The sequence below is a fragment of the Cajanus cajan genome, chromosome 2, assembly GCF_000230855.2.
Source record: "Cajanus cajan strain Asha chromosome 2, NIPB_CcT2T_4, whole genome shotgun sequence".
Taxonomy (NCBI): domain Eukaryota; kingdom Viridiplantae; phylum Streptophyta; class Magnoliopsida; order Fabales; family Fabaceae; genus Cajanus; species Cajanus cajan.
The window spans coordinates 72,926,130-72,948,673 of NC_138518.1; the positions used below are offsets into that span (position 1 = coordinate 72,926,130).

The 22,544-nt window shown below is 36.5% G+C and overlaps 2 protein-coding genes across 4 annotated transcripts; both read left to right on the forward strand.

Annotated features, from left to right (window-relative positions):
* Positions 1–313: 313 nt before the first annotated feature.
* On the forward strand, positions 314–3,795 carry SUF4 (zinc finger (C2H2 type) family protein). Of its 3 annotated transcripts, XM_020365670.3 has the most exons (7): positions 316–660; positions 1,038–1,138; positions 1,444–1,570; positions 1,724–2,139; positions 2,323–2,477; positions 2,572–2,625; positions 3,341–3,795. In XM_020365670.3, the coding sequence occupies exons 1-7, from the start codon at positions 467–469 to the stop codon at positions 3,410–3,412; spliced, it is 1,119 nt and encodes a 372-aa protein (XP_020221259.1). In that variant the 5' UTR covers positions 316–466; the 3' UTR covers positions 3,413–3,795. The 3 variants fall into 3 exon arrangements, with proteins under 3 accessions (XP_082925095.1, XP_020221258.1, XP_020221259.1); XM_083068969.1 differs by having other exon boundaries at positions 314–660; positions 2,398–2,477; positions 2,572–3,795; XM_020365669.3 differs by having other exon boundaries at positions 315–660; positions 2,572–3,795.
* A 9,100-nt stretch (positions 3,796–12,895) lies between these two features.
* LOC109803645 (cyclin-dependent kinase-like protein) lies at positions 12,896–14,944 on the forward strand. The gene is made up of 2 exons (XM_020365315.3): positions 12,896–13,197; positions 13,278–14,944. The coding sequence occupies exons 1-2, from the start codon at positions 13,108–13,110 to the stop codon at positions 14,616–14,618; spliced, it is 1,431 nt and encodes a 476-aa protein (XP_020220904.2). The 5' UTR covers positions 12,896–13,107; the 3' UTR covers positions 14,619–14,944.
* The last annotated feature ends 7,600 nt before the right edge of the window (positions 14,945–22,544 follow it).

The following is a 22,544-nucleotide window of genomic DNA, read 5'->3' on the forward strand; positions in this document are numbered from 1 at the left end:
ATGACTATGAATCATGAAAGGATTATGAATAAAAAATAAAATATAAGTTTATGATCTAAAAAAAGATAAAAGTTTATATCATAGGTAAAATATATTTATTTTCCGGTTGTTGGGCTTTAGCCCGTTACTGGGAAGAAAAAAAATGTAAAGAAGCTAGCCAAAGTAGTCTTAATAAGTAGTAACCTACGAAACACAAGTGGACGTGACAACATTACTTTTGGACCACCTTCTCCTTGGGCCTAAGGTAGCCATCGATTTGTACTGTTCGTTACGTGAGCCGTTGATATAATCCCATCACGAATAATAAATACTATTTCCCTTCCTTTCAATTGGGCCGCAATTGAATCTTTTTCGCTTCTGAATCTGTGCCCTAGCTTCTTCTTCCTCTTCCTCCGCCATTGCAGGCACAGGCCTCAGCCAACCAACCAAACCCAATTCTCGAGGGATCGGAACCTGAGTCGCCGCCATGGGGAAGAAGAAGAAGAGGGTTTCCTCGAAGGTGTGGTGTTACTACTGCGATCGCGAATTCGACGACGAGAAGATCTTGGTGCAGCATCAGAAGGCCAAGCACTTCAAGTGCCATGTCTGCCACAAGAAGCTCTCCACCGCCGGCGGCATGGCCATCCACGTCCTCCAGGTCCACAAGGAATCCGTCACCAAGTATAACCCTAATTCCCTCTTTTTCTTCATTTTGGCTTTTCTCTTTACCATTTCTTTTTGTATGTTAGGGTTAATTGTGTTAAACGAACGATAAGAGTTTGTGTAATCTGTTTCTTTGAAGAGTTGCCTTGTTACCATTAACATATCATAATTATGATGCTGGAAATTTGGCGAATGTTATGGCTTTGGTTACCTTAAAAGAATGGGGCAGTGTGGTTTTGTTTCTCACCTGAATGCTAATGATCTATTGCTAAAGAAGGTGGAATGTTGGTCAAGTGAATTTGCTGATTGTATTGCTAAGTATTGTGTGTTTCCACAAGAAATTTCTGTTCTGTCTATTTTTGTTGAGATTTTCCTTTGTTCTCTTTTTTTGTCAGGGTGCCTAATGCAAAACCTGGAAGAGAGAGTACGGATATTGAAATATATGGAATGCAAGGGATTCCACCGGATATCTTGGCTGCTCATTATGGTGAAGAAGGTAATCTTGTGATCTGAGGGCGTCTGTCCTGAGCATAAAATATAATTTTGGTTTTGTTATTTCATTTATAGTTTGTACACGATACAACTTGGTTCTACAAACTGGGGTGTGGGTGGGGTATTTGCCAGTCTTAACAGCATATTATTTTGTTGAATGTGTGGTGACTGTTGTGTTCTGTATCCTTCTGTTTCTGATAGTGTTTTTGCAGGACTTAAGCTACAAGCTTTGTACAAATAATGTTAGTGATGGAAAAAAATCATGTTGAGCATGAAAGGATTCTCACAATTTTGTATTATTTAATGCAGAGGATGATGTTCCATCAAAGGCAGCCAAGGTGGATATTCCATCAACTCAGCTTGTAGGTGGAATGGTGCCACCTCCTTTGGGAGCAGGATACCCCCCTCGAGCAACCTTGCCCACAATTCCATCAGTGTATGTTATTATTTTATTGATCTTTTTTATGCTTATATTTGTATTCATTTTTTGCATACGGTGAAAGTGGTATTCTTACATATTTTCACTCATTTAAAATTAAATTTATGAATGGTACAAATTCCCGCTCATATGCTTACCTCTCTGCTGTAGTTATAATCCAGCTGTACCCATGCCTCCAAATGCTTGGGTGGTTCCACCTCGACCTCAGCCTTGGTTTCCACAGCCTCCAACTGTTTCAGTTCCTCCTCCTGCTCCATACACTCAGCAGCCATTATTTCCTGTGCAGAACATGAGGCCTCCACTGCCAGCGACTGCTTCTCCTGCACTTCAATCTCAAATTACTCCTCCTGGATTGCCTACACCTGCACCCATCCCAGTTTCACAACCTTTATTTCCTGTTGTTGGAAATAACCATACTATAACACAAACTTCGACAATTTCTACTGCACCTCTGTCCTCGAGTGTTCCATCAGTTACTCCAGTGCTGCCTACAAATGTCCCTGTTGATGCACATTTGACTGCCAACCCTTCAGTAACAAGTAGTTATCAGGCTATAGGGGTTCCAGGTAAATATTATATTTTAACTCCTTGAGCAATTATGACTGATTTCATGATTCAAAACTGCACGAGTATTTTTGATAAAATTGATAAACTCAGCACTGAAATTTACTCTCATTATTAGATTAACTCTATGCCCTTTTGTGATCCAAGTGATTTTCATTTCCCTCTTCCCCCTGATTTCTTATAAGGTGGAGTAGCTAGTAACTCACATTCTTATGCTTCTGGCCCAAATACTGGTGGTCCTTCAATCGGGCCTCCCCCAGTAATTGCAAACAAAGCTCCTGCATCTCAGCCTGCCACCAACGAAGTCTACTTAGTTTGGGATGATGAGGCAATGTCCATGGTGAGTTATACTCTTGAGAAAATCTGTAATGTTCCAACCCATTTGACTACTATTGTTTCTTGGTTTGTAATGTTATGATGCTTGGTTACTGTAGGAGGAAAGAAGAATGTCTTTGCCAAAATATCAGGTGCATGATGAAAGTAGCCAGGTAAGTCATACTACCTCTGTAATAAATGGAGTTGCTTTCACATCTAACCAGATGAGTAGGCTTTATGCTTCCTGTTTTCAGATTCAGTTGTTTACACATTGTTTCCTATTTAAAGAGGTACATTCTGTATAAATTTATAATTCTTTTCAAAAATAAAATAAATGGATAGAAAATATGATCCTTTTGAACCCCCCCTCTTCTCTCCAACCTAAATGGGTAATGCATGCTGTTTTATTTTGAACGGCCTATATGGCTGCAAGCTATGCCTCCTTATTTTATGGGCATCTAAAGATTCAAATAGGTGTGGTATTAATTTCTTTTGGTAGTTAATTATAATTACCACAACATAATTGTGAAGCTTGCTGCAAACAACCAACTTCGTGATCTTTCATCCCAGCATTTGTACACCATAAAAGAGTATGTATACATGCTTTTTATCGGGTTTGGTTTTGCCAATATTATTCTGTATCCCCCTGCTTGATTTTTAAGTTTGGGGCTTTGGGTGGAAAATGGTCTTACCCAACAGATTTTTGCCCATTCGTAGCATCATTACAATTTATTTTATGGAACAAGTGAATTCAGACTTGGCCCAGGTCAGCTTCTTTCGCAGAGTTTGGATCTCTTGCCTAGGACGATGCTCTAAAATATTCGGTTTATTGTTGTAATTTGTGGTCTATGCTTACTTACTGATCATTATTATCATTTTATCTTTCAGATGAGCTCCATTGATGCAGCCATAGATAAGAGGATACTTGAAAGCAGGCTGGCTGGTCGTATGGCGTTTTAGAACAATCTTATCCATATATTCTTGTCATATTTCTTCAGTGATATGGGCTCAAAACGGCATTTTAAAAAGCTTGACAGCGTTTGTTCAATATTCCTTTATTCAAGATCCAGCAAGTAACATTGTCATCGGTGCGATTCTTTTGCCAAAATGGGTATTGGGCCTATCTTCATAGTGGAATGAATCAAAGGAAAAAGATTGAAATGGTTCTGATTTCTTACTAGGAAGTTTCAAAACTTGATTATTTCTCATTTCATACCTTTTCTCCCTTTGATGTTTGTAGTCAACCTTTAGGATATGATACTGAAAAGAGTATTATATATTTTGTGTAATTTAGATTACATGTTTTGGGTGGAAAATTGAAGGCAATTCTTGGTTCTTCGTTATTAGTTTCTATCTCTAAGCGTGTAAAAGAAACAGTCGGGAAGGGGAGAAAAAGCTATCCTATATAAAGCATAAAAAGACAATAAAAAAACGCGTATTCTAGTGGAAAAAAGAAATATCTCCTTGTATTCGACATCCATTGGGAAAACACGATGAGATTTATTTATCTAAGGAAATCAAATACGGTATTAAGGTATTTACAAAACTTAAGTACTCTGTTCAATTAACTGAATTAAGCTTTGTAGTAAACGGGGATGATGTACCTGAAACAAGCTCTGCATTCATATCTAGCATTTTTGTTTAGGGTTATGGCGTTGTGTATGCTGCACTGTCTTGAATGAAAGTAGAAAGTCAGTTCCCTGGGACTAGGAGAATGCTAGATGACGTTCTTGGTTATTTCAGCGTTGAAAATTATTTTGTTTTATTTTGATTTTACTAATTTTAAAATGAGCACTTATAAAATTTGTCCCCTGCTACTTTTATTGTACGAAGAAGACCTCTGTCCATCTAAATTAAAATCTTACATCTGACGCCCGTGAGGCTCAACTTCCCTTGCTCAGAGAAGGGGTAATTAATTTCTCATGTGGTCCCATAGGTGGGGGTTCCCCTCTGGACAAAATAAATGAATACATTGGGAATCCACCATAGGAAAGACAAATAAATCTGAAGTCAATTGAGAAATTGGGATGCTAGTGAAACATAAGTTGTGTGCCTGTTGGTGGTGGTCAATGTTTTATGCCATTAGATGCGCATGAGTACTTGGGTGAATACTGGAAACTTTACTATAATACCCTTTGTGCTATACATTGTTTGAAATTCTGAAGATACTGCCACGAAGCATCAAATGTAACTAGTAGATCGCGACCCAATGTTTCAATGTATCAGTAGTTTAATATAAGGAAAAAGACCAGTGATAATGACGATTAGTATACATCTTAAACCATCTTACATGTCACTGGGGGAAAAATGCAAAAGGGATGTCAGCTTTCAAATCTTACGGATTTCTTTGACGAATGTTTTCAGGGTTACATAACAATTATTAAAAAAAAAAAGACCCATGCCATAAGGGGTATTTTTACTTTTTGTTCTTTTGGCAAAAATCAAAGGCAACCAAACAATAAAATACTATAATAGCCAAATTATTTGATTATAATTGGAAAATGAATACCAGGGGCCGACAACTCCCCATAAGAACATGAACAGTGATTCAACACAAGGATAACAACTGAAGCGGGGGGGGGGGGGGGGGGGCGCCAAGAAGAGCAACAATTTTGGATAACTGCACCAAACTAAAGTTAAAATGACCGATAATGCTTTGTAGGTATTTAGAATTAGAATAAGATACAGCTGTGGTAAAAATTGATGAGGTGAGAGGTTACATTTGGTACTTAGAATTGAAGTAGTACCAATAGCCATGCAATTGTTGGTGATAATAAGGCTCCACAACGGGTCACGACATAATCCATTGCTTTCATGTACAGTTGTCTTCGTCCCTTAAAAACGACATTACCAAAGTCACACTTATCAACTTAATGCCAATTTTGTTTGCCATTTAGTAACCTTTTTTTTTGTAGCTTTTGTGAACCTATAATAAAATATGCCTTAATTTTGGAATTTGCTCTTCATCCATCACATCGAAATCAAATATTACGATTTACGACTACAAAGGGAAAAGCTTTTTATGTTCAAATTTTCAATTAAGTTTTTGTATTTACGTACACATTACTCCTAACCATCACTTTCATCCTCATTCTTAAACTGTATAGGATAATTTTTTTAAAACTGTTTCATGGACAAGTGATTCTTTGATTATTTAAATAAACTTTCAGTTTGTGAGCGGATATGTTTCTTAAGCCTTCACCCTCATAAGTAATAGGTCATTCGCAGTTTGGGATTAGATTATGGTTTAGAACAATATTTATTCCAACAAGATACAGAAGTATGCTATTATATATTTTTGGTTTTTTTGTTGGCTTGGAAATGAAGTTAACTTCTTGGCCATTTATAGACACAATTTTTTATTTGTGGTCTTCTTATTTTGTTTGTGTTGTATGCTATGGGAGAATTTGTTTTTGTTCGTAATATGTAACACTCTTACAAAGTTCACAAAGTACTTTGGTTTACTTCAATGAGACCTAACTGAACTATTCAATGAAAGCGGTATGTATTTTTCAACCTGTACTTTCTCCAACATGTCTTCTAACGTCGATAAGTGTACTAGAGGCTTGAAAGAAGTTCTACCATCAATCTAATTAGGATTGTCAAAATAAATTGTGATATTATCTTAAAGAATTAAATCTTATAAAATTAACTCATAAAATAAGAATTATTTCCTATTTATACACTTTGTTTTGATTATATTACTATTCGATATGAATCTCTAACGTAAAATTTTCTTAAGAAGGATATCTAATAAAAACATATATAATACATATAGCGCATGATAATATGTTGTTAGTGTTAGAAGTTAAGATTTTTCTAGATACTTTAAGAAAATATTAAATATTTATGTCTGTTTGTATCTTAGTTGCATTTGGTGTGGTTAGGTATAATTAAGTGGAAATCCATATTTCAAGAGATTTGTTTGTTGCTTGGACAAATGTTTAGGTAAAAAGGAGTGTTTATCTTTATTTTGTGGAGATTTACTGTAGCATATGATATGCATATCAGAAATCTCTCTTGTCATATATTTGATGTAATGCAACTCTACGGAGAGTGTGAAAATGAATAATGAAATTGTGTAACCACTTTTCTTCCTTTCATTGAAACAAAAAAAAACCAGAAACTCAACTTCTCTGTTCCAGTTTTTTCTGTTTCAACTTCTCTGTTCTGGTTTTTCTTAACATGGTATCAAGAGCTCCATTGATCTTTTAGGGTCTGTGAGGGAGAAAAAAAAAATCTGAAAAACAGAGGGCCTGTGAGTGAGTGAAAACCAACCAGAAAACCTGTATCAGAACACCCACCAAATCCAGAATGGCTTCCGGTAGCAGCTCTTTACCTCCACCTCCAGTTTTTGCTGGAGAAAATTATGATTTGTGGGCTGCAAAGATGAGAACTTATCTCAGAGCTCAAAGTTTGTGGGAAGTGGTGGAAAATGGAAGCAATCCAGCTCCTTTACCAGACAACCCAACTATGGCTCAGATAAGATTTCACAATGATGAAGTGGCTAAAGAAGGCAGAGCACTTGCCATCATACAAGCAGCTGTTCATGACGATGTTTTTATCAAGATTTTGAATCTTGATACAGCAAAAGAGGCTTGGGACAAACTCAAGGAGGAGTTCCAAGGCAGTGAAAGAACAAGGAGGATGAAGGTGCTGAATCTGAGAAGAGAATTTGAAGCAATCAAAATGAAGGAGTCTGAAACAGTGAAGGAGTTTTCTGATAGGCTCTCTAAGGTGGTTACACAAATCAGATTGCTAGGTGAAGAACTTAGTGATCAAAGAGTTGTGGAGAAAGTCTTGGTTTGTCTTCCTGAGAGGTTTGAATCAAAAATCTCATCTCTTGAAGAAAACAAGGATTTTTCTCAAATATCACTTGCAGAACTTGTGAATGCTCTGCAAGCTACTGAACAGAGAAGGTCTTTAAGAATGGAAGAAAATGTTGAAGGTGCTTTTGCAGCTAACACCAAAGGCAAAGATCAAGGCAGCAATAGCTTTGGTAAAAAGCCATTTGGTGGGAAAAAAGGCAAAGGGAAAAAGGAAGAAGACAGAAACAAAGGAGGAGCTTGGAAGGAAAAGTATCCACCTTGCCCTCATTGTAAAAAGAAAAATCATACAGAAAATTTTTGCTGGTTCAGACCTGGAGTCAAATGTAGGGCATGCAACCAACTTGGCCATGTGGAGAAGGTCTGCAAAAACAAAGTAAAGCTCCAAGGACAGCAAGCTCAAGTTGCTGAGCATCAAGAACAAATTGAGGAGCAATTATTTGTTGCTTCTTGTTATTCTGTAAGCAATAACAAAGAAGCTTGGCTCATAGACAGTGGATGTACAAATCATATGACTCATGATGCTAGCATTTTCAAGGAACTTGATCTGTCATACCTCTCCAAAGTCACCATTGGCAATGGAGAATGTGTTGATGTCAAAGGCAAAGGAGTTGTTGCTGTTGAAACTCCCTCAGGTACCAAGTATATTTATGATGTTTTGTTTGTACCGGAGATAAATCTAAACCTTTTAAGTGTGGGGAAAATGCTTGAAAAGAATTATGTTTTGCATTTTGAAGATATGAAGTGCAAAATAATTGATCCTTCTGGATGTGAATTAATGACTATTAGAATGAGAGATAAAAGTTTTCCAATAGAATGGAAACAAACAGCCATGCATGCTTTTCCAAGTGCAGTAAATGATTCTTTCTTATGGCATAAAAGACTTGGACATTTTAGCTACTCTACTTTAAAGCGTATGAGTTCAAATGACTTAGTTAAAAATCTGCCTGCAATCCAAGATAATGCTAATTTGTGTGATGTATGCCAATATGGAAAGCAAAGGAAACTACCATTTCCAAAAGAAGCTAGCTGGAGAGCCACTGAAAAATTACAACTTGTACATACTGATGTGTGTGGTCCAATGAGCACAACATCTTTAAATGGCAGCAAATACTTTCTGCTATTTATAGATGACTATACAAGAATGAGTTGGGTGTTTTTCTTAAAGAAAAAGTCAGATGTATTTGCCAATTTTCTGAAGTTCAAGTTTATGGTTGAAAATGAGACTGGACTTCAAGTTAAAAGACTAAGATCCGATAATGGAACTGAATACACAGCAGGAGAGTTCAAAAAATTCTGTGAGCAGGTTGGAATTCAGCATCAATTAACTGTTCCTTACACTCCTCAACAAAATGGAGTGAGTGAAAGGAAGAACAGAACAGTTATGGAAATGGCAAGGTGTTTGCTCTTTGAAAAGGGTCTTCCTAAAACTTTTTGGGCTGAGGCTGTTAATACTTCAGTATACTTACTGAATTTGTTGCCCACTAAAGCCTTGAAGGGTAACACACCATTTGAGGCATGGCATGGAAGAACGCCTTCAGTAGAGCATCTCAAAGTTTTTGGTTGTGTGTGTTATGCTCTTGTTCCAGAAGTGAAAAGAGATAAATTGGATCAGAAATCTGAAGTTGGTATTTTCTTGGGGTACAGCAGTTACTCTAAAGGTTATAGAATTTATAATCCAGCAACAAAGAAGATTCTTGTCAGCAGAAATGTCAAGTTTGATGAGCTATCTAGATGGAATTGGGAGAAATCCAAAGCAGAAGCCTCAAACAAAAGGCAACTTGAAGTTGACAATCTCCAAGAACAAAATTCAGAAAGTGAAGAACAAAATTTGGATGATGATGATTTTCCAGTTAGAGGCACAAGAGATCTAGCTGAAATTTACGAAAGGTGTAATGTTGCTGCACTGGAACCAAAAGAATATGCTGAAGCTGCTGAACTTGAAGGTTGGAGAGTTGCTATGCAGGAGGAGATGAATATGATCGAGAAAAATAATACCTGGCAGCTTGTGGACAGGCCAATTAATCAAAAGGTAATTGGTCTTAAGTGGGTTTATAGAACCAAACTTAATTATGATGGTTCTGTAAACAAACTTAAGGCTAGATTGGTTGTTAAAGGCTATCATCAACAGTATGGAGTTGATTTCTTAGATACATTTTCTCCTGTGGCAAGACATGATACAATCAGAATGCTAGTGGCATTGGCAGCAAAATTTGGTTGGAAGATCTATCATTTTGATGTGAAGTCAGCCTTTTTAAATGGTTTTCTTGAAGAAGACATCTATGTTGATCAACCTGAAGGTTTTCAAGTTAAGGGAAGTGAAAATAAAGTCTACAAACTCCATAAAGCTCTTTATGGGTTGAAACAGGCACCAAGGGCTTGGTATACCAGAATTGATAATTACCTTTTGCAAAAAGGCTTTGAAAGAAGTGAAAATGAAGCTACTCTGTATGTAAAAAGGTCCCAGAATGAAGTGAAGCTCATTATATCATTATATGTTGATGATATGCTGGTCATAGGGAGTGATTTTGATTCCCTTAGACAATTCAAGCATGATATGGAGAATGAATTTGAAATGTCAGATTTGGGACAAATGAATTATTTTCTTGGAATGGAGATATACCAATGTGATGCAGGAATCTTCATTTCCCAAAGAAAATATGTCTTGGAGATATTGAAAAAGTTTCATATGGAGAAATGTAAACCAGTGGACACTCCACTTGTTATAAATGAAAAGCTATCACTTAATGATGCTATTGCTAAAGTTGATGCTTCTTTATATAGAAGCTTAATTGGAAGTTTGTTGTATCTCTCAGCCACCAGACCTGACATAATGTTTGCTGCTAGTTTGCTGTCCAGGTTTATGCATTCCCCTAGTCAAGCTCATTATGGTGCAGCAAAACGAGTTTTGAGGTATTTAAAGGGTACAACTGATTATGGTTTGTGGTTTCTACAAAATGAGAGTGGAGAGCTTCAAGGATATGCTGATAGTGACTGGGCAGGTAGCATAGATGATTCCAAGAGCACCTCTGGCTATGTTTTCTCATTTGGGAGTGGTGTCTTCACATGGAATTCAAAGAAACAAGAAGTAGTGGCTCAATCCTCTGCTGAAGCTGAGTATATTTCAGCTGCAGCAGCTGCAAATCATACTATTTGGCTTAGAAAAATTTTGTGTGATGTGAAACAACATCAAAATGAGGCTACTATCATATGGGTTGATAATAAATCAGCCATTGCAATTGCAAAAAATCCTGTCCAGTATGGTAGAACCAAACACATCAAAGTGAAATATCATGCCATCAGAGAAGCAGAAAAATCAAAGGAAGTCAGCTTGAAGCATTGCAGCTCTGAGAATCAAATTGCAGACATTATGACCAAAGCTCTCTCAAAGAGCAAGTTTGAAATGCTAAGATCTAAGCTTGGAGTATGTAAGAAAAATCTCAAGGAGGAGTGTTAGAAGTTAAGATTTTTCTAGATACTTTAAGAAAATATTAAATATTTATGTCTGTTTGTATCTTAGTTGCATTTGGTGTGGTTAGGTATAATTAAGTGGAAATCCATATTTCAAGAGATTTGTTTGTTGCTTGGACAAATGTTTAGGTAAAAAGGAGTGTTTATCTTTATTTTGTGGAGATTTACTGTAGCATATGATATGCATATCAGAAATCTCTCTTGTCATATATTTGATGTAATGCAACTCTACGGAGAGTGTGAAAATGAATAATGAAATTGTGTAACCACTTTTCTTCCTTTCATTGAAACAAAAAAAAACCAGAAACTCAACTTCTCTGTTCCAGTTTTTTCTGTTTCAACTTCTCTGTTCTGGTTTTTCTTAACAGTTAGGTTAAATTCAAAATGTTATTAAATCCAATTTAAAGTATTGTTAAAAGAATACCAAAAATTCTCCCATGGTATGGCAATGGCAGCCAATGTTGGTGGTGGTATGAAATTTGCCAAAAGTTGAAGGATTGTGTTGTCACATTGTGACCCCTTTTGGATTGGTTTCCAAACACTGTTGAAACTGAAAGGGTTCAGTCTTGGGATTTGAAATTCGTTGGCTTAGGTATCCCAAGTTGGGTTCTGGCTTTTGCCTTTTCTACAATGCTTATTTTCACCTTGGCTTCTAATGGTTGTCACATATCGCTGTTAGGACACATATGCCTTAGTCACAATGGGTAATTCAAAATTGATGAATCTTGTGTATCGTTCGGAATTAAGTTAATAGATCATGCATAAAAAGACATTGCACAACCCTAATTATTAGTCCACGATGTTGACAGTACACTTATAAACCGGCAAGCCAATCAAGTGAAAATGAATAAGGATGAAATACCGATCAACCTTATTAACGCCCATTTTTTAATCTTTCTATACTTACTTGTTCTTTGTTCTGATTTTAAGATTTCTGATATCATTATAATCAAATTATTATCTGTTTTGGCTTTTTGTCTTATTTTGTTTTGAAAAGGTATCGCATTGAAATTAAAAGTGTTTATAGGTTACTTTTGATTTTATGATAGGACTTTTTGATGTATTGAAAAACAGTTTATCCTAATTTGAAAAGGTTGTTTGAATATAAACTAAAAATGCTTTTAAGAATTTTTCTATGAAAGATAAAAAATATTTTTTTAATAAAAATTATGAACTGCGTATTTTAACATACTGAAATTCAATTAATCTTAATGTGTAGACTGTAGATGTGTTAATGTTCAATATTTTGTCCTTGATAAAACCATTGTAATGATATAATTATTAAACTGTATTATATACTGTAGTGGAGTATTTATCAATGAGAAATGGCAAGGATCTGAGTTAATTAATGATGTGGCTCAGAGGAGATGAATGTGTCGAAAGAGATACAATTTATGAGGTACATACCCATTGAGGATTCGTGTACAAATATTAAATACTATGAAAATGATGTTCACTGCCAACTTCCCATTCTTGAAAGGATATATATAGATGAAATTGTTACTAAGAATAAGTGTTATTTTCGTATTCAGTGAATGATAATTTTAGAAATAAATGGAGATGGACATGGTGTTATGGGAATAGTAAATTCTCATTCATAATTTTATGATTTCAAAGTATGTTGCATATCGCTAGATATTTTTTCTCTTTTTATTTCTTTGTGGTAAACATTCATTTTATCTAACATTTTGATAAAATGTGAAAATTTATGAATGGAGAATTTTTTTTAATAATCATGACGGACATTGGTATGAAGTATTTGCTATGAGAAATATTAATTAGTCTATGTTGAATAATTTAAGTGTATATAAAGTAAGTATCTCTTTTAAAGATGATATATTTCACACTTAAGATCATTCTTTGATAATATTTTATTAAATAAAAATCAAACATATTATCATTCACTGTTTTTCTATTAATGAAGCAATAATTAAGAAAACTATGAAGACTAATGCGTGTAAATAAACAGTGATTTTAGTCTCTAAAAATGATTCTCACTATTACATTACATTAGTTTTGAAATTTAAAAAAAAAAAACAAATAAGTCTTTAAAAAGTACAATAAATGTCTAAAGAACTCTTGATATTTAGATATATTGAAAGTTGGAAGTGGTGGATGCATATTCCATACTCCATAGGATAATTTGTGAGAAAGAGGGGAAGGGAGGGTCATTTAATATGCTCACATGCAGTAATCCTATCTGACAGAGACTTGGTTGGTGGTTTCATCATCCACCGCACTCTGAATAAATGAGGGCAGTTGAATCCCATTTATTACCCTTTCTTCTAATTCCTCTTATACCCTTTCCTTCCATGTCACCCTTAAATCCCATTTCACAACCCTTCATTTCACTCTCTAATGGCTTCTTCTTCTTCTTCTTCTTCTTCTTCTTCTTCTTCCAAATCCCCCCCTCCTCTCCCTTCTCGCCACTCCCCTCAATTCACCCCCGTAAGTACTCCCTTTTCTTCTTTTTCTAACATGGCATCATGTCACTTCTCACATTCATCATTTCTCAATTATCATTGCAGATTCAAGAGGAGCGTGAATTGGACGAGTTAAGCCACACCCCATCTCAACACCACCCTCCAACACCCATCGTCAAACCCAACAACAACAACAAACACAAGAAAAAGAGGTCGGAATCCGAGGAAGATGCCTCCGTGTCTTGCAACAAGTGCAGGCCACACTCCCGCGACAAGATCTTCATCCTCCCCTTCGACCACGCCAACGCCAACACCAACACCAAACACTCTTCCTCTTCCTTACTCGCCAGCCCCAACGGCATCTTCAGGTCCATCGTCTCCAAGCTCACCCGCAAGAGTCCCATGTCCTCATCATCACACTCTCAACAAGACCCTCGTGAAGAACACTGGAAGATCGCACTCGCCGAACTCTCCCACAAGCTCGTCCACGCCACCAGGAAGCGCGACGAAGCCCTTCTCGAAGCTTCCAGACTCATGCACTCCATGGGAGAGTTGGAGAAGAAACTCAACAAACTGGAACTCTATTGCCACACCTTGAAAACCGGCCTCGAACAATGCACCAACGCCACTTCTCCCACAACACCCTTGAAACCTCGGACAACGCAAACCCTTGCCCTCCACCAAGACAAAGTCGTGCAACACTTCTTGGTGGCAGTCTCGGAAGCGAGGTCGTGTGTGAAGCTTCTCTCACGTTCTTTAACCATGCAACTGAGGCACATGGGGAGCAAGGTCAGCGACAAACTCTCCCTCCTCCTCCAACCCTACGACGTCAAAGTCTCCTTCACCAAGAGCCCCAGAACAATGCTCTTGTACCTCGAGGCGCTTCTCAACAGAACCTTCTTCGAAGACTTTGAAACGATAGGGTTCAGCAAGAACGCGTGCAACGCGGTCCTTAACCCCGTGGAGCGGTGTGAGGCGAGTTATGAGTGTTTCAACGTGCTTCACGCGTTGACGTGGGAGGAGGTGTTGAGTAAAGGGACGAGGCACTTCAGCGAGGACTTCAGTAGGTTCTGCGACAGGAAGATGAGCGAGATTGTGGCCATGTTGGGCTGGAACCGGGCCTGGCCCGAGGCCCTCTTGCAGGCCTTCTTTGGGGCCTCGAAGAGCGTGTGGATGGTGCATTTGTTGGCTAACTCGGTCCACCCGGGCCTCCCCATTTTTCGAGTGGACAAAGGGATCAACTTTGATTCTGTTTACATGGAGGACATGGGTGGGGACAAGGCCTCTAACTCCAACTTGGTCCCTAGTGTGGTTAGGATAATGGTTGCCCCTGGCTTCTATGTCTTTGGCAGTGCTGTCAAATGTAAGGTCCTTTGCAGGTACTTCAGTAACCTCCACCACACTATTAGTAACAAGGAAGACAAAGCTTTAACCCCTACCCCTTAACCCCATACAACATCGGCATATCAGGTATTATTCGCCTTCATCATTTTATCTTTACCAAACTACTTTCATAGAGGATAAAATCTTTAAACGATCATTAACCTCACATTCAAATTTAAGCCGATGTAAATAGCCTTAATTGCAAATTTGGATACTTCTTTCTTATGTTTGCCTATATTGTGGATGCTGTATATTAATGATTACTATTATATTGCGAGTTAAGTTAGAGTTAGAGCCTTAGAGGTTTTGAGGAGGATGTTGTTATGTTAGGCAATGTTGCATGCTTCAGATTTTTGGGTCAAAGTGAAGGATTTGGCATTTTCTGGTTTCGCTTTGTTTTATCTTCTGTCAGGTTTATTTGGACTTTTTTATCATTTTGTTTCGGAACACATCTGTCCCAAAGTTTAACCTTTTCGGAACTTTATACTTTGATGGGATTGGGATACACAACTGTGTTCATGTTCATGTTCTCATGGGTCCTAACCATGTGGATTCTGATCACACATAATTATCAGCTTCTAAAAGGATATATGTAAAGGAGGGGTCGGGTGCATTTTTACAATTTTGGAATCAATTCAATCGCTTCTAGTTATGACAGTTGAATCCATAAAAATTAAATGATTAAACCCTTTTGTTTGTGAAACGTATACTACAATGCTTATCTTCTGAATGAATTTTGAATCGTATTCTTTTCGTTATCAACATATTCCTGTTGGGAAATGACATCATAATTTCCCTTCTCTGTTAACTCAAAATGGGCACTGAGCGGAAACGTAAAAATTATTACACCAGAAATTTTAGCGTGGAAAACCTTTCTCAAGGAAAAACCACGGGACCAGTAGGCCACTTAATCTTCCACTATAAAATAATGGGAATACAAAATACAATGATATTGTATCCTCAATTTGTGGATAACACTCACAAATTGGCTCACTATTTTTCTCTCTTAGAAAAACTCTCTCTAAGGCTTTCTCTCTATTTCTTCTATGAGTGGAAATGCTTCACTCTTGGATGATCAAGCCTCCTCTCAAGCCTCCTATATATAGGCTTCAAGAATGCATCATGGCCATTGGATATATGTGGCTAGAAAACACCACAACCATTGATTTGATACTTGGTCATTATTAAGCCACACCTACCACACCTACCTCACCTACCACACTTATCACACCTACCACAATATTTTTCTATGGCTGGACCCATCAATTCTCCCCCTCCAGTCATAAAAAGGGATTATCCTTGGATTAGTTTAGGGTTGATGCTAAGCCTGCAACTTCTTTACAGACTTCTATCTTCTCTTTTGGTAGAGATTTTGTCATCATATCAGCCCCGTTGTCTTTGGTGTGTATTTTCTCAATCTTGAGCATTTTACTTTCTAACACATCACGGATCCAGTGATACCTTACGTCGATGTGTTTCGACCTTGAATGAAATGTCGAGTTTTTGCTGAGGTGTATGGCGCTCTGACTGTCGCAGTAGAGAACATAACTTTCTTGATCTTGTCCTAATTCTTGTAGGAATTTCTTCATCCACAGGATCTCCTTACAACCTTCAGTGATTGCAATAAACTCTGCTTCTGTGGTGCTTAAGGCAATGCACTTTTGTAGTCGTGATTGCCAAGAAATAGCTCCCCCTGCAAAAGTAATCAAGTATCCTGATGTAGACTTTCTTGAATCTACATCTCCAGCCATATCTGCATCTGAATATCCAGTGAGCATTAAATTTCCATTGCCAAAACACAAACAACTTTTGGCAGTTCCTTTCAGATATCGTAGTATCCATTTCACAGCATTCCAATGCTCCTTTCCTGGATTTGATAGAAATCTGCTCACAACTCCTACAGCATAAGCAATATCTGGTCTTGTACAGACCATTGCATACATAAGGCTACCTACTGCAGAGGAATAGGGAACCTTGCTCATTTCTTCTTTTTCTTCATTCACTGGGCATTGCTTCTTACTCAATTTGAGATGACCAGGTAATGGAACATGCACAGATTTGGCGTTATGCATATTAAACCTTTCAAGAACTTTCTTGATATAGTCTTCTTGTGACATCCACAACATTCTTTTGGAACGATCTCTAATTATCTTCATTCCAAGAATTTTCTTCACTGAGCCCAGATCTTTCATGGCAAAGGACTTGCTTAATGCCTTCTTGAGAGCAGCTATTTTTGTTTTATCCTTTCCAACAATTAGCATATCATCAACATACAACAATAGTATGATGGACTCACCATTCTCATAATTCTTCACAAACACACACTGGTCTGCGGAGGTCTTTTTGAAATTATGTTGGGCCATAAAAAGATCAAACTTCTTGTACCATTGCCTTGGAGCTTGCTTCAGACCATAGAGGCTCTTCTTCAGGCGACACACAAGATGTTCTTTGCCTGGTTCTGCAAAGCCTTCAGGTTGCTCCATATAGATTTCTTTCTCTAAGTCTCCATGTAAGAATGCAGTTTTGACATCGAGTTGTTCTATCTCTAAGTCTAGCTTCGCAGCTAGGCCGAGAATTGCTCTGATGGATGTCATCTTCACTACTGGTGAGAAGATTTCTTCAAAATCTATTCCCTTTTTCTGGTTGCACCCCTTAACAACAATCCTTGCTTTGTATCGGGGTTTTGTGTTGTTCTCTTCAGTCTTGAGCTTGAACACCCACTTGTTTTTCAATGCTTTTCTTCCTTGTGGCAACTCCACTAGTTCATAAGTTTCATTCTCCTTCAGGGACTGCAATTCTTCTTCCATTGCTTGCAACCATTTTTCTTTATCATTCATCTCAATGGCTTCTATAAAGCTTTGAGGTTCTCCCTCATCAGTAAGATTAACATAATCATCTGAGAAATACCTTTTTGACGGTTGTCTGACTCTTATTGATCTTCTAACTTCAGGTTCTTGTTCTTCCTGATTAGTCTCCATTTGTTCTTCTTGCATTGTCTGACTTTGTTCTGACTCAGGCTGTTCTGTCTGATTAGGTTCATCAATTCTTTGAGAAATCTCTCCCCCTGAATTGTTTATCACTATGGGGCTTGAATCTTGAACCTTCTTTTGCTTTGGCTTCTCAGGTTTCTTGATATCTTGGATCGTTTGATCCTCAAAGAATATCACATCTCTGCTTCGAACAATCTTCTTGTTTGCAGGATCCCACAATCTAAAGCCAAGTTCATCTTTTGGTGAACGAAGGTATATACACTCCTTCACCTTAGCATCTAACTTTGCTCTTTCATCCTTAGGAATATGGACAAAAGCCCTGCATCCAAAAAACTTTCAGGTGACCATAGTAGGCTTTCTTTCCAGACCATACTTCTTCTGGTATCTCTCCATTTAACGGTCTTGAAGGTGACAAATTAATCAAATCAGCTGCAGTTAATACTGCCTCTCCCCAGAATGACTTGGGAATTTTAGCATGAGAAAGCATACTTCTGACTTTCTCTGCAATCGTTCTGTTCATCCTTTCAGCTACTCCATTCATCTGAGGAGTCTTGGGAGGTACTTTCTCATGTCTGATCCCATGAGTCTTACAATAATACTCGAATGGACCTAAGTACTCTCCACCATTATCTGTTCTTATACATTTCAACTTTCTTCCAGTTGCACGTTCAACTAAAGCATGAAACTCCTTGAAAGCTTGAAGAACTTGATCTTTTGTCTTTAATGGATACACCCACACTTTTCTGGAGTGATCATCAATGAAGGTAACAAAATATTGAGCACCGCCAATGGATCTTTCAGATGTAGAGCAGACATCTGAGTGAACAAGATCCAGTATATGCTTTCTTCTTCTTGCATCATCTGGTCTTCTAAAAGATACTCTATGTTGTTTGCCTGCTAGGCAGTCTTCACAGGATTCAAGTGGCTGCCCTTTAATATTTGGAAGATGATCTTTTGCGAGAATCTCCAAGCCCTTCTCACTCATATGGCCTAACCGTCTGTGCCATAATTCTTTGGATGCATCTTGAGCAACATTCATATCTCCCTTACATATCTTTCCCTGCATAGTGTACAAGGAGCCTTCCTTCTTGCCACGAGCAACAATCATGCTTCCTCGACTAAGTTTCCATCTGTCGGCACTAAATTGATTTATCATCCCAGCTTCGTCTAGCTTACTTACTGAGATAAGGTTCAATCGCATGTCTGGAACATGTCTTACCTCCTTCAGCATAAGCTTGTTTCCATTTTCAGTCATTAGGGCTATTTCACCAATGCCAACAATTTTACTTGTGACATGATTTCCCATCTTCACCATACCAAAATCTCCTTTTTGATATGATGAGAAGAATTCTTCATGAGGTGTGACGTGAAAAGATGCTCCTGAGTCAATTATCCAAATGCATTCATCAAATGCAATATTCAGATAATTTTCTTCTCCGACAAGAAATACATCATCTGAGGTTACTGCAGTAGTAGTTCCATCTTCCTTCTTCTTTCTTGGGTCGATTTGGTCAGGATGGACTGTTCCAGCCTGTTGGTCTCTCTTCAAGAATCTGCACTCAGACTTCCTATGGCCTGGTTTCCCACAATAATAGCAACATATTCTTGTACGAGATTTGGATCTACCTTGTGATTTTCCACGTCCTCCTTTTTCACGATTCTTGCTCCTCCCTCTATTGTCAATGACATTGGTTTCAAACTGACTGTTTAAGCCTCTTTCTCTTCGTCTTGATTCTTCATTCAGCAAACTGTCTGTTACAGAATCTAGACTGAGCTTTCCTTCTGGAGCAGAATTGCTGAGAGTGATAATTAAAGTGTCCCAGCTTTCAGGTAGAGAACTGAAGAGCATAAGAGTTTGCACCTCATCATCTATGTTTATTTCTGCTTTCTTCAGTTGATTCACAAGACCTTTGAAGGTATTCAGATGTTCGATCATGTTCTGACCGTCCATGTACTCCAACTTTGCAAGTCGTCTGTAAAGGTGGGCTTTGTTCCTAGGTGTCTTCTTTTGAATCAAAGATTCAAGTTTTGTCCACAACTCATACGCATTGGTATAAGTTGATACATGCTCGAACAAACTTCGATCAATATACTTTCTGATCACAGCTACAGCTTTCCGATTCAGGATCTCCCAGTCTTTATCAGTCTTCCCCTCTGGCTTACTTTGCTGGGTGATTGGCTCATACAAATCCTTGCAATATAAATGGTCTTCCATCATCGGCTTCCAATATGAGAAATTATCAGCAGTTAGCTTGAACATATCTCCATCATGAGTGGTGGTACTCTCCATCTTGAATTATACAGGCTGAATAGTGTCCAACCACAAGAATAATCTTTTCTGATGTGGAAGATCAGATAAAACTGCAACCACAGAGCATACTAAGAATTTTCTTATGAGAATGACACCTTAGTCTTCAAGAGCTCTGAGAGCTCTGATACCACTGTTGGGAAATGACATCATAATTTCCCTTCTCTGTTAACTCAAAATGGGCACTGAGCGGAAACGTAAAAATTATTACACCAGAAATTTTAGCGTGGAAAACCTTTCTCAAGGAAAAACCACGGGACCAGTAGGCCACTTAATCTTCCACTATAAAATAATGGGAATACAAAATACAATGATATTGTATCCTCAATTTGTGGATAACACTCACAAATTGGCTCACTATTTTTCTCTCTTAGAAAAACTCTCTCTAAGGCTTTCTCTCTATTTCTTCTATGAGTGGAAATGCTTCACTCTTGGATGATCAAGCCTCCTCTCAAGCCTCCTATATATAGGCTTCAAGAATGCATCATGGCCATTGGATATATGTGGCTAGAAAACACCACAACCATTGATTTGATACTTGGTCATTATTAAGCCACACCTACCACACCTACCTCACCTACCACACTTATCACACCTACCACAATATTTTTCTATGGCTGGACCCATCAATTCCAACGGATACGATCATACCAGGTTGCCTGCCGAATTAATCTTTATTGTATGATGACAAGTTATTTTAGACCAATAATAATTATAATATTACGAGCGAAACTGAGACCGTGACACTAAAAAAAAAAAAAAAAGAGGACAAAAACACATTCGAACGGATACAATGTCATTGGGAATCGCAGTGCATAGATACAAAACTGTAAAGACATGTTATGTTTACTTTCCCTTTGCACTTGTGTGTCGTAACTCCTCAGTTTAAGAAGCGCCGCGGATGTGTAAATTAATTTTAAGGAGAATGTGTTTTGGATGAAACCAAAAGCCTAAAATTCTTTTTGGTTCAATAGGTGTGTTTGCCAAAACCCTACAATAATCTTTAAATTGAAAACCAATTATGCAACTCTAGTTGTTGCTGAAATGTTAAACTCATTAAACATTTATATGACGCTATACACGATAGTAATTATCTCTAGTCTTTTACATAATAAATAGATGAAAGTGTCTTTCTTAATTATAAGCGAATAAGAGGAAGAAAAGTATTTTTTATTCTTAAATATTACCTAATTTTATCGGATAGAATACCTGATAATCAAATTTTGATATTGTTATTATAATTTTAATGATAAAAATAATATATAAATAAATTTTAACTACTTTAAAATGTTTTTTTTTTCAATAAACAACTTTTGAGTAGTACTATCATTTTTAAGCATTTATAACAAGAAAAAAAATTAAAATAGTAAAATTTAATGCATAACAAATTTCTTTAATGTGTGATATTATTTTTTTTCCTTGTCATGATAAAGAATAAGGAGAGTACATATTTATTTTTAAATATATTAATTGTTAATTTTTTTATACACCTAATTTATTGTGAAGTCTAAATCACTAGAACTAATATAGTGGTCAGAGATTAAGATATCGTACATGAGATTTTTCATACAAATTTGGTCTTTATCACTGATAAAAAAGTATATTATAAAGTCTATTAATGAGATATATCCATTCATTCCCCCATATAAAAGTTAATATATTCATTATTAACAATACACTCCTATGGGTGTAAAAGAACAATACATTCCTATGAAGTAAGTGGAATTACATACGAAGTGTCATTAAATATGTTTTATACGTGAATGAACTACTGTCACTTAAATCATTTAATTTTGTAGATACCTGTTTTTATAATAAAATTTGAATTTATGACATTACTGTTCTCTTTTTTCGAAGGTCTTATGAAAGAACCAAGAAATATAATAAATTTCTCGTTTCTAAAAATATACTAGTAATAATTATGAAGTTTTTTTATTTTTCTGAAAGAATCAAGAAATACAATAAATTCCACTCTCATAATAAATAGACTTATTACTAAAATTAGTAGATGAAAAGTAAGTATATACTTGATGAAAAATAATTAATGTTATTTAATATTTTAAAATTAAAAAATAACTGAAATAGAAACAAAAAAATTCTAAAATTCCGACGCTTAAAAAAAACAAAATGAGTATTGATTAAAATAAATTAATTTAACTATTTTTGTTACACTCAATAAATTAATATTTATTTAATACGTATAAGGTTGTAGTATTTACTTTGTTTTATTTTTTAATGAATTTGTAAATATTTTTTCTATGATGCCATCTCAATTGACAATTGAATTGAGTACTACCTTTGTTGCATCAATTCTCTTTCTGTAACAAATTCATAACTCTATTTCTCTTTCTGCAATAAATTCGCAACTCGTAGAAAGAATTAGCAAGCGTAAAACAAAAAAATGAGAATTAAAATATTAGGGATATACCGGATTTATTTTAAAATATTCAAAATTTATGAATTTTTTTAATAAACAAAAAAACAGTAAGGTAAAGCTATTCTATTATTTTATTTGATACAAACTCTTTTTTTTCCAGATCCATGGTAATAATGAGAAAAAAATTTACATATATGCAAAAATCGGTCAATAATATCCAAATAAGATAAATTGACCCAAATCGACTTATTAATGGGATGACCCAATAGATTACAAAATTTTGCTTTTGCCAATGATTTAATTAGAGGAAAAAT